This window comes from Pseudorca crassidens, chromosome 2 (genome assembly GCF_039906515.1).
Source record: "Pseudorca crassidens isolate mPseCra1 chromosome 2, mPseCra1.hap1, whole genome shotgun sequence".
NCBI classification, from domain to species: domain Eukaryota; kingdom Metazoa; phylum Chordata; class Mammalia; order Artiodactyla; family Delphinidae; genus Pseudorca; species Pseudorca crassidens.
Window position 1 is genome coordinate 139,090,658 of NC_090297.1, and position 12,279 is coordinate 139,102,936.

Here is a 12,279-nt window from a genome sequence, read left to right on the forward strand (position 1 = left end):
TTGGGATGATTTGTTGTTTATTCATGTATTCCACAGATGCAGGGTACATCACGTTGATTGTGGAGCTTTAATCCGCTGCTTCTGAGGCTGCTGGGAGTGATTTCCCTTTCTCTTTGTTCGCATAGCTCCCGGAGTTCAGCTTTGGATGTGGCCCCACCTCTGCGTGTAGGTCACCTGAGGACGTCTGTTCTTCACTCAGACAGGATGGGGTTAAAGGAGCTGCTGATTCAGGGGCTCTGGCTCACTCAGGCGGGGGCAGGGAGGGGTACGGAGTGCGGGGTGAGCCTTCAGCCACAGAGGGCAGCGTGACGTTGCACCAGCCTGAGGAGTGCCATGTGTTCTCCCAGGGAAGTTGTCCCTGGATCACAGGACCCTGGCAGTGGCGGGCTGTTCAAGCTCCCTGGAGGGGAGGTGTGGATAGTGACCTGTGCTCGCACACAGCCTTCTTGGTGGCAGCAGCAGCAGCCTTAGCGTCTCATGCCCGTCTCTGGGGTCCGAGCTTATAGCTGCGGCTCGCTCCCGTCTCTGGAGCTCCTTTAAGCAGCGCTCTTAATCCCCTCTCCTCGTGCACCAGGAAACAAAGAGGGAAGAAAAAGTCTCTTGCCTCTTCGGCAGGTCCAGACTTTTCCCTGGACTCCCTCCCGGCTAGCCGTGGCGCACTAGCCCCCTTCAGGCTCTGTTCACGCTTCCAACCCCAGTCCTCTCCCTTTGATCCGAGCGAAGCCGGAGTCTCAGCTCCCAGCCCCCGCCCACCCTGGCGGGTGAGCAAAGCTCTCGTGCTGGTGAGTGCTGGTCGGCACCGATCCTCCGTGTGGGAATCTCTCTGCTTTGCCCTCCACACCCCTGTTGCTGCACTTTTCTCCCCAGCTCCAAAGCTCCCCCTCCGCCACCTACAGTCTCTGCCCGCGAAGGGGCTTCCTAGTGTGTGGAAACCTTTCCTCCTTCACAGCTCCCTCCCACTGGTACAGGTCCCATCCCTATTCTTTTGTCTCTGTTTTTTCTTTTTTCTTTTCTCCTACCCAGGTGCGTGGGGAGTTTCTTGCCTTTTGGGAGGTCTGAGGTCTTCTGCCAGCGTTCAGTAGGTGTTCTGTAGGAGCAGTTCCACGTGTAGATATATTTCTGATGTATCTGTGGGGAGGAAGGTGATCTCCGCATCTTACTCTTTGGCCATCTTCTCCTCCACGTCTTGTTATTGAGCTGTATGAGCTGTTTGCACATTTTGGAAATTAATCCCCTTTTGGTTGCATCATTTGAAAATTTTTTCCCATTCTGTAGGTTGTCTTTTCATTTTGTTTGTGGTTTCCTTTACTGTACAAAAGTTTGTAAGTTTGATTAGATCCCATTTGTTTACTTTTGCTTTTATTGCCTTGGGAGACTGACTTAAGAATTAATTGGTACAATTTATGTAAGTTTATATTTTGCCTATGTTCTCTTCTAGTTTTATGGTGTCATGTCTTTAAGTCCTTAAGCCATTTTGAGTTTATTTTTTGTATGGTGTGAGGGTGTATTCTAACTTCATTGATTTACATACAGCTGTCCAACTTTCCTAACACTGCTTGCTAGTGATGGACTGTCTTTTCTCCACTGTATACTCTTGCCTTCTTTGTTGAATATTAATTGACCATAGGTGAGTGGTTTATTTCTGGGCTGTCTATTCTATTACATTGATCCTTGTCTGTTTTTGTGCCAATACCATGCGGTTTTGATTACTGTAGCTTTGTAGTATTGTCTGAAGTCTGGGAAGGTTATGTCTCCAGCGTTGTTCTTTTTCCTCAGGATTTCTTTGCCAATTCTGGGTCTTTTATCATTTCATATAAATTTTAGGACTATTTGTTCTAGTTCTGTGAAAAATGTCATGGGTAATTTGATAGAGATTGCATTAAATGTGTAGATTGCTTTGGGTAATATGCCCATTTTAACAATATTAACACTTCCAATCCAAGAGCATGAGATATCTTTCCACATCTTTGAATCATATTCAGTTTCCTTTATTAATATTCTATAGTTCTCAGCATATAAGTCTTTCAACTCCTTTGACCTAGACTGTTTTTATTTTTAAGACCATAATGTTCATTTTGGAAATTTATCCAAACACAGCTAGTTATAAATAAACAGAAATTGCCTATAATCCAGAGATAACCATTATTAATATTTTGGTTATTTAAAGGAGAATTGTTTGCTATGCTGATATCCATCACTATCCTCTCACTGTAAGTTCTTTTTCTTCATGAGCTCATTATCATATTTACTTACTACTTTGTTTTCTATCTTCTTTACTATGTTTAGCCCACTGCTGCAAACCCCAGGCCCTATAATAATGACTGGGACACGGGAGGTGCTCAGTAAATTTCTGTTGAATAAATGAGTCTCTTTTTATATATAGAACAGAGCTGAGGTCATACTTTACATACAGGTCTAAATTTTTATTCATTTAGCATTATATTTCATCATGCCACTGACTAGTTTAAAACCCTTCAGTGAAGGGTTTAAAACCCTTTCTCATTACCCTTAGAGCAAAGCCTAAAATCTTTACTACATCCTGAAAGATGTTGGTCTTTGGAAAGACACACAATCCTTATCTTTGGAGCTACAGCATCTCAAATCCTCAGAATCAACATAGCCCAGCTCCAGGCTTTCCTTCCCATTTTCTCCCTTCCAGCCATGCTGGGCTCCTTATAATTTCCACCAACACACCATACCCTCTCTTGTCTTGGGGCATATTCGTTTTCTAGTGCTGCTGTAACAAAAGTACACTGGGTGGCTTAACAACAGACATTATTTTCTCACAATTCTGGAAGCTAGAAGTCCAAGACCAAGGTGTCGGTAGGGTTCATTTCTTCCAAGGCCTTTCTTCTTGGCTTATAGATGGCTGTTTTCTTCATGTCTTCACGTGGTCTGTCCTCATGTGTATCTGTGTCCCAATCTCCCCATCTTATGAGGACACCAGACACTCTAATTACCTCATTTAACCTTAATTACCTCCTTAAAGATCCTGTGTCCAAATACAGTCACAGACTGACGTATTTGGGATTAGAACTTCAACATAAGATTTTGGGGTACATGATTCAACCCATAACACAAGGCTTTGAACTAGTTGTTCCTTCTGTCTCTCCTCTTATTTGAGATCTCAGCTTAAATTTCACTTTTCAGACAACTTTTCCATGACAGCAACCAGACTAGGTCCCCACTTTATATGCTCCCATAGCATCAGTGTCATCCCCTTTTAAAACCCTTATCATGGGCTTCCCTGGTGGCGCAGTGGTTGAGAGTCTGCCTGCCGATGCAGGGGACACAGGTTCGTGCCCCCGTCCGGGAAGATCCCACATGCTGCGGAGTGGCTGGGCCCGTGAGCCATGGCTGCTGAGCCTGTGCGTCCGGAGCCTGTGCTCCGCAGCGGGAGAGGCCACAACAGTGAGAGGCCCATGTACTACAAAAAACAAAAAAACAAAAAAAAAAACACAACCCTCATCACATTTGTAATTACTTGTTCCATGTCTGCCTTTTGGATTCGACTGTAAAATACATGAGAACAAGACTTGGAACTGTGTTGAACATCACCTTCTTCCCAGAGCTTAGTTCAGTGCATGGTGAATAGGAAGGGCAATAAATCTTTGCTCAATTAATCCAAATTGAAGAGCATGCTCTTACATATTAAAAAACTTTATAAACATTGTTTTAATGAATTCACATTATTTTTATTGATGGGCCCTACTGTTCTTAATATTTACTCCACAGACATCTATATTATATCCAAATTTTTACTCTTATTCACAATATTAGGATGGAAATCTGTATCTGTCCCTCTATTTCCTTAGATTCCTAGTAATAGGTAAACTGAGTTAAAAGGAAATAAACCATTTTAAGGCTTTAATGTATACTGCTGAGTTGATTTCTAAAAAGATTGAACGAACTTAATACTTCTGTTAGCAGTAAAAATAAAACAAAAATAAGCATAAACTAATGAAAAGTATATGGAAAAGAGCTTGTTAAATAAAATTTTGGTGAATATTTTATTGCCCAGTTTCTCAGAAAGGAATGTAAATCTGTGTTTTGTAGGTTTGGGGGAGAATTAGATTTCTGGATCTTGAGGCATCCCTGTGTATGTATGGTGTCCGATATTTATTTTCACAACTCCCAGTGATGGAGATAATTTAATGTTCCCTTCAGTATTAGAATACACATATGGGAGGGAATAGTAAGGCGGGGGTGGGTGGGAATTCCTTCACCTTTGTGTTCGAGTCTAGCGGCCTGATTCTTCTATTTTTCAGTACCTCTAGTTCGAGTCTGGGGGTTCCTGCTCTCCAATTATCAAAGTAGAAAAAGTGGATGATTGTCCTAGAATATGTGTAGGGAAATTTCCATCAAAATAAATGCAAATAAAGTCATGTGGATTCAGTAGGTAGAGAAGTTGGTGGAAGCTGAAGTCATTCTCATCTGCATCTATTTTCTCAATGAAATATATGTGGTGAGGTCATCACGTGAGTGACGGGAGGAGCATAGGATATTTGAAAAGAAAGGTGGTGTGAAACTGTAGTCTCAGAGTGGGAAAATAAATTAGCTAGAGAAATGTGGTTGGAATTGCAGGAAGTATTGAATCTCATTTGAGATTTGTGTTCATGATTTAAAGTCAGGCCAGTCAGCACTGGTGGTGTGATTTCATCCAGTTCCAACAGCTACTTAAGTTTAGGTGAAAATCAGTGAGTAGTTGGGTTTAATAAGATTTAAAGTTTTGCCAAGTTTGTTCAAAAGAAGAAGAGACATTAATGGTGGGTAAATTGGGAAGTGAGGTCATGGGGAGGGGTGATGGATTCTGAGAAACTGGAAGAATCAGTAGATTGGAGGTCCTGAAGAACTATCCAAGTGAGTGGACAAGACTGAGTTAAAAGTAATGATTAGAGACTGAGATCACAGGGCTTAAAAATATTTACATATTTTATTATTAATATTAATGTAATAAGACAATTGGGGCTGGAATTCTCTTAGCTTAAGACCTCACGTAATAAAGGACTAATGAACAGATTAGTCCTTCTAAAGGTAGCAGCTGTCTAGGACTGCCTTGAGAACTTCATCTACTCTACAGTGGAGGAAGCTGGATGGGAGAGTGGGGAAAGGTTTAGGACAAGCTAGCTGGCAGTGTTTGTCAGATTGCCTCTTGACCCAAGGTCAATGGCTTTTCCCAGAAATTGGGAAAAGATAAAGTAGGGGGTTCTTGTGTAGGATGTGCCTCCAGTTGCTGCACAACTCCCAACACCAGCGTGGTGGTGGTGGTGATGGTGGTGGGAGGGTAGCAGCCAGTCCCTTGGTGTTAAGTTCTTCTTCCTCTATTTAATGACTTTGGTTCTCTCCCTTAACCTGTGAGGAAGGTTTTCAATCTTTTAAGAAACCCCATCCTACTATTACATCCAAAGTATTTTTTCGTTATTACCTGCTGCTGCTATTTCTTAAGACAGTACCACTTCTTAGACAGCTGAGACTGAAATAAGGATAGAAATGCGCTCTAACACCATAGGACTTCTAAAGTTATTTCTCCCACTATCATCTGGGATGATGAGTGCATTCTTTTATGGATTAAGAGAATCACCAGGGTTCTATCAATCAGTGGCCTCCCATTGACTACTTCACTGTAAAGGATGGATAGAAACTATAGACCTCCAGGCTTATTAGCCTAAGTTAAGAGCAAGGCTTTGAGAAGTATAAACCTTCCTAGCAGGTAGATGCTGACACTTACTCGTTTCAACCCTTAAATTACTTAGCTTCTCTTAGTAGACAGACCTCTTAAAGCTTGCTTTACCCAGAAAAGAGAAGCAACCTCCCCTTTGAAATCTTCCAAGAGATACTCCTGGATCCTTTAACTCTTCCTGAAATAGCGGTGTTTTGTCCTAGAGGAATGGAGGCATGCTGAAACTGGAATTAATGCCCAGAGAACCTGAGAATGGATGCTAACATTTCTAAACTTCAATCCCAGGTGGGGAGAAAGTGGTCAGGTGGGAAGGTAGTGGCTGAGCAAAAGGTGAGCAGAAACTGAAATGGGGATGGAAGGAGGGGTGAGAAGGGCTGAGAAAGGAAGGGAGAGGGTGGCACACCGGAAGGAGCATAGGCTCTGGAAATAAACCAGGGCTCCTGTTCCATTGCCCAGGCACAAAATGTCGGACTTCATGTAAGATGCTTAGAACTTGTTCAACTCTCAGCTTGCTGATCTTAAAACAATTATCAATAAATAATAGTGATTATTATCAGATCTTTCAAGATATCTGTGTTCAGAAACCCTGAAACAGTACAGATGAAAAGCATAGTATCACAGTATCTGAAAGTGGCTGCTAAATGAAATGGTCTCACTGGAATTAACAAGAGAGGTCAGTATTACTCTTGATGACAATATTAAAAGGACAAGTGATTTTATTAAATATTAGTAAACTCAAAAAATAAACACGTTACCAATATTGACACTGTGAATTACTAACTCCACTCTGAGGGTCCTAGTTGAGTTGTGGAACTGTTCAACATATGTTTGCATGTCTATACTCTAAGTTGTCCCCCAAATTTACTCTCGTAGGGTAAAATGAAAATTAAAGGGAAGACAGTGGTGAAAAAAATGTAAAGATATCAAAGTATAAAGATATGCAAAATGATGCTAAAAATTAAAATTAAAACTAGACCAGGATATTTACATATTTTATTAATCTTTACAATCAGTCATTATAATCAAATACACAATTATATACAAGGATTATATACATTTTGCCCAGACTTTTACATCACAGTACATAGTTTCCCTTAGAAATATTGTATACATTTATCACCAAACAATAAAATCCAACAACAGTAGTGTTACAGCACCTGTTAGTACAGACATCTTTTTCATAAATTACATCATAAGAAAATATACGGCTGTAAATTGGGCTTTTAAAAATGTCTTTTATAAAATCTGAACATACAATATTTCATTCACAGAATGTTATTTTTTTCTATGTTCTGACTGAAGCCTTGTGCATAAAACGACCGGTTGGAATATTTATTAAATGCCCCCACCCCCGCCTCTACAATTATAAGCACTATTTGAATTACGGACGCTGAGCTTTCTTTATGATGAATTTGGCATGGGGTTTGGTGAGGGAACAAATGCTGGTTTTACTATTATAAGGGCTGTGAGATGGTAATTTAAATTTAAAAAATCTCGAGAGCATATTAGAGAAGTTAAAATCACAGAGTGCACAATTTTTTATTTTACCCTCTTAACACTGTGAAGAAAAAGGGAAAAGTATAATGTTAAAAAAAATTGTTCTGAAACAACTGTATTCTTGTTGGAAGCCTATTAAAAGTTAAAAAGAAAACCTACCCAACAAAATATCCCATCCCAAACATATCTGGTAAATTACAATTCTTTCACATCTAAAACTTTATGGGAAAAGCACTGCAAATTAGGGTATATCATTTTAATGGACCTTCCTAAGCAGAAAAAACTATAACTATTTTTAGTAGGTAAACAAGTGAAGTTTTAAAACTTGAAAATACCTGAATTAAATACTTTCTCTAATATCTAACTTTTAACTTTCAGATAAAATCCTTACTTGATTCCGGGTTTGTAAACACTGTATAAATCCTTCTTAGTCAATCAATCTTATGGCTGTGGTGATCACTTCAGCTCTATCTCTATGCAGTCAACATCTAACTGAGGTAGACCAGATGTTTCTAAAATTCAGGGTTACATAGAATCCCCTGAACCTTTAGGAAGTAAATAAAATGCTATAAAAGATTTAAAAACAAAACAAACATTTTTAAAAATGCCTAATGTTGAAATTTTTTAATGAAATAAAAAACTTTGTGGCAGTATGTCAATTAAGAATGGAGAGTCAATGACAATGTTGGAGTTTTGAAGCTGAACACTATACCTTCTTTTCCTAGCTAGGGAAAAATCACATATAATTCCTTCTGGGTATTAAGTATAATTTGTTAAATAATTTTTTTCCTTTCTTTTTTTTTAAGGATTCATTTTTCTAAACAAGCCAGCAATTTGCTTCTAAATCACAATGAATTGCAACAACTCCCCCTAATGGCCAAAGAAAGGGTAAGTGGCAGTAAGCTGGCTTTTCCTTGTATGCCACAAGATCTCTGCTGGAAATAAAATTATGTTGCTTTGATAACTTAGAAAATTTAGATTTAGACAACAATGGCTCTGAGATACAAAAAGAAAATCAAATAAATGTATATAAGGCTTCTGTAATCCAAGTCTTAAAAGGAACATCTCCTTTTCTCCAAGCCCCAGTCCTATAACTCAAGGCAAGTCAAGTAATTAAGCTTCAGCTATTTTGGCAGCTTTGAAACTAAGATGAACAAAGCACTATGTCTATCCTTCTGTATACTATATGTATTATAGTTCTATCTTCTTACACCAAATTTCACATGCAGAGAGACTAAAAATATCCATTTTGGTGTCAGGTTTAATTAAGGGCCAATAAAGGTCTGGTATACTACTCTTTTTTCCCCCCCTCAAAGTGAATTCTCTATTAGGTTTATTACTCACTGACCCAATTAAGTTTAGCTGGAATTTTTGAAAGCAGCTATTTATCCCCTTATAAAATAACATGTTTACCTGGGATCTAAGACATACTGTACATGAATATACACAACTACAATACAGCACTGCTGTTCTTTTAACAGCTCCATATACAGTTTAAGTTCATCAGTACCTCAAAAACTGTTTTAAGAAAAAGGGTTGTTATACAATGTCATGGTACAGGAAAAAGAAATTAAGTCTCAAATATTCCTTTAGAACTGGTTCAGGTAAGTTTAAAAAAATAAATAAAATGAGTAAAGCCATGATTTCAATTACAGGGCTGTCTACAGATATCAACAACAAAGTTTTTAAAACTTAAATGTGGCCAGCACCAGACTGCCACACACACACACACACACACACACACACTCAGGCAAAGGAAAAAAAATTCTCATTAAGCTATATGGCTATATGTTAGTTGCTACTGTGTGTTTTACACAGGTTACTGTAGACTAATTTTCAAGTCCATATCAAAAGGAATATTTGTTTAAACAAAAAGCAAACTTAAAAAAACCATGATTCAACAGAAAATGTGACAGACTCCTTAGGTGCAACTTTAGAAACTAGTTTCAAAGGAGGAAAATAGTAGTTACTCCAGAATTTTTAGATCACTACCACAGTTTTATCATGGCTCCCTAAGATAGAAAAATGGAACAAAATGTATTCAGCTATTGGCAACATAGGCCTTGTGGCTCAAAATGCATTCTAAACATGGGATGGAGTAAGGCTGATGGCTAGAGGTAATCACCTCCAATGAAATGAACTGGAAAAGATTTATAATTTACCCTACAAAGATATTAACTTTAAGTTCCATTTCAGAGTAGTCACAGCTTTCCTTACGGAAGGCCCAATGGCAAGTTCATATTGCAACGTTATAGTTTCTCCCTTGCTCCATTTTTCGAAAGTATTAAGTAACCAATTTCCACGATATATGACCTTTTTACCTGGTCCCAATGATTAGTCTTTATGCAGAGAACTCACTGAGAAAGTACACTGGCTTCACCTTTGGTTTAAATGAAAAGGACACTGTTAAAGAGGGAAAAAAAAATCAAGTCATCTTGATCATGTTACACAATGAAGCAAGTGAAAATGATGAGCAAAGACTGTTTTCACCATGAATGTATTTGCTTCATAACCACTTAGGTCACTTTTGAGTGTTTCTGTGAAGGCAGCATAACCAGAATGCCCAAAATACTCCTATGTGTTTTCCCCAAAGAGCCTCTAACCCCAGAACCAAGAAAACCGAGAGCTTCCTTCAATTAGAAAGTTGTACAAATTCGTATTCCCCACCTCACAGTTAACTGAATTTGTTTCTTATCTACCATCTAGAGAGTGCAGAAATCTGGTTCCTAGAAACGCCCAATAATCTTTTCCTGGCCTGAGATGCAGCAGGATGGTGCAATGCTGTCACCTGAGGGGGAAACTGTGAGTTTGCATTTTTGATGGGACAGTTATAAACAAGGTCAGTTCTAACACAGCATGTTCCAGATTCCTATGATAACTAACTCTCCCAGTCAGAACGTGGTTGTTCATCACCATACTCAGAGCCTCCCATGAGAGAGCCTGCTTAGTATCAGGGTATCTATTATCCACAGTTTACCTTTTCTTTTGAAATACCTACCACCAGGTAGACTTTAGTGAGTCAGAGCTCATCCTTCTCCATCATTTCAAATGCTTCTATATCTTCATTCCAGTCTGCTAATATGGAGTCTATAGGTTGGACCTTTTTACCCCAGCTAACATTAGGATTGGAATCCTCCTCAGTTTCTGATTGTTCTTGAAGTTGGTTATCTAAATCTGTACATTCACCATCAAGACTTGTAGTCTCATGGTTTTCCGTGGGATTAGAATTCTGTTCAGAAGGAGAAATGCTTGCAGCATTGTCCGTATCTGCTGGAGACAAAGATTCTGGGTGAGAGTTTAGAGAACTTTCCTCAGGAGACTCCTGACCAACCAAATCAACCTCCTGAGAACTTGATGCAATCTGTTCAGCACTCTGATTCTGAGAATCATTTTCAGAGGATGGTTGTTCTTCATTTTCCATCTCAGGATCTGTATATGAAAGAAACAAACTTCATGCTACTTTCCCCACAAAACATGTACTATCACATTCTCAAAACCATACTGGTTTTGATAATAAAAGTTAAAGAAAATCATGTTAATGCAGAATGACTCTAATAACTAATAAGACTGCCTTCAATGGGTATTAGTAAGTGCCAAGAAATATACTAAACAATAATACTATGAAAATGCATATAAATTTGTATTATGTCTCAGATTTATTAAATATTTAAGTTCAGGAAAGCCTGCACATGAGAACATATTAAATAGAATACATTTTATTTATTTTAATTATTTATTTTAAACATCTTTATTGGAGTATAACTGCTTTACGATGTTGTTAGTTTCTGCTGTATAACAAAGTGAATCAACTCTATGTATACATATATCCCCATATCCCCTCCCTCTTGCATCTCCCTTCCACCCTCCCTATCCCACCCCTCCAGGTAGTCACAAAGCACCGAGCTGATCTCCCTGTGCTATGCAGCTGCTTCCCACTAGCTATCGATTTTACATTTAGTAGTGTATATATGTCAATGCTACTCTCTCACTTTGTCTCACCTTACATTTCCCCTCCCAGTGTCCTCAAGTCCATTCTCTACAACTGCGTCTTTATAACTAGAATACATTTTAAACAGCACATGACATTGCTGTATTTTAAGATAATATTCTTTGAAAAATGAAATTCCCACTCAGTAAACCATGAAAATGCAGATAATACAAAACTTTGAATGATTCATGGATATCAATGTGATTGATCAAATACAATATTTTCATAAACACAAAACCAGTTTACAAAACTTCTATTTCATTATTGGAGATCTATGAATTCTAAGATATAATCATCAAATCCACTGGAAAGATGAAAAGCAGTTTAAACTTCTTGTAATGAATATAAAATAAAACCACTAGAGGCATTTTATTTAGGGTTCCTACAAGAAAGTGCTTAAATATTAGCGTCGACACCCACATGCTGCATTCTCAGACTGCAGTCAGTTGGTAAAGATCTCCCGAGTGTCCACCGTGTGGCAGACACTGTGCTAGGGATAAAACGAGGTGAAAACAAACATCTGACCTGCCCTTCTGAATCTTATAGTCCAGCTGGGGAAAACAACGTTTAGGAATAATCACACAATAGAAAACTCTGTGACACATGTCATGGTGTTAGGAAAGAATATGGAGATTTGAGGGCTTCCTTCAGAAAGTGATACTTAACTGTGATATAAAAGATAATCAGAGTTAATTAGTCAAAGAAGAAAGGGAAGATGGACTTATTATAAAACCAGAAAAACTGAAGGAAAATACAGGCATTCAGGGAGGTAGAGGAGGGTGTGTATACATATACCCTAATTAGGTAGGATTACCTGACTAGGGAAGTTTAAGATAGTTCTTAGGTGGGGTTTGTCAGGGGGAAGGAGGGCAAGGGGGAGGAGTCCCCACACATTCTCTCAGCTGTGGAAAGGGTACATTTTAATTTGACATCAAGGCAAACTATGGTGGGGCCCAAAGAAGAGAAAGCAGTGTCTGGCTGCTTAGGGCTCATTTATGCTAGGCTACCCTAAGTTTGAGGGAGAAGGGAGAAGAACCTTCAACTTTGTTTCTAGATTGCATTAATCTAGCTTAGAAGAATAGGAAAAAGTGTAAGGTTATTTCTTCTAGTAATA

The 12,279-nt window shown here is 38.8% G+C and overlaps 1 protein-coding gene across 4 annotated transcripts in view; it reads right to left on the reverse strand.

The window, feature by feature from the left end:
• Positions 1-6,644: 6,644 nt before the first annotated feature.
• EDEM3 (ER degradation enhancing alpha-mannosidase like protein 3) overlaps positions 6,645-12,279 on the reverse strand; it is a 97,811-nt gene continuing 92,176 nt past the window's right edge. For all 4 annotated transcript variants that reach the window (XM_067728904.1, XM_067728905.1, XM_067728906.1 and 1 more), the window contains one exon: positions 6,645-10,606. In XM_067728904.1, coding sequence (XP_067585005.1) covers positions 10,197-10,606 — 410 coding nt within the window. In that variant the 3' untranslated portion in view covers positions 6,645-10,196. The remainder of the gene's footprint in view (positions 10,607-12,279) is intronic.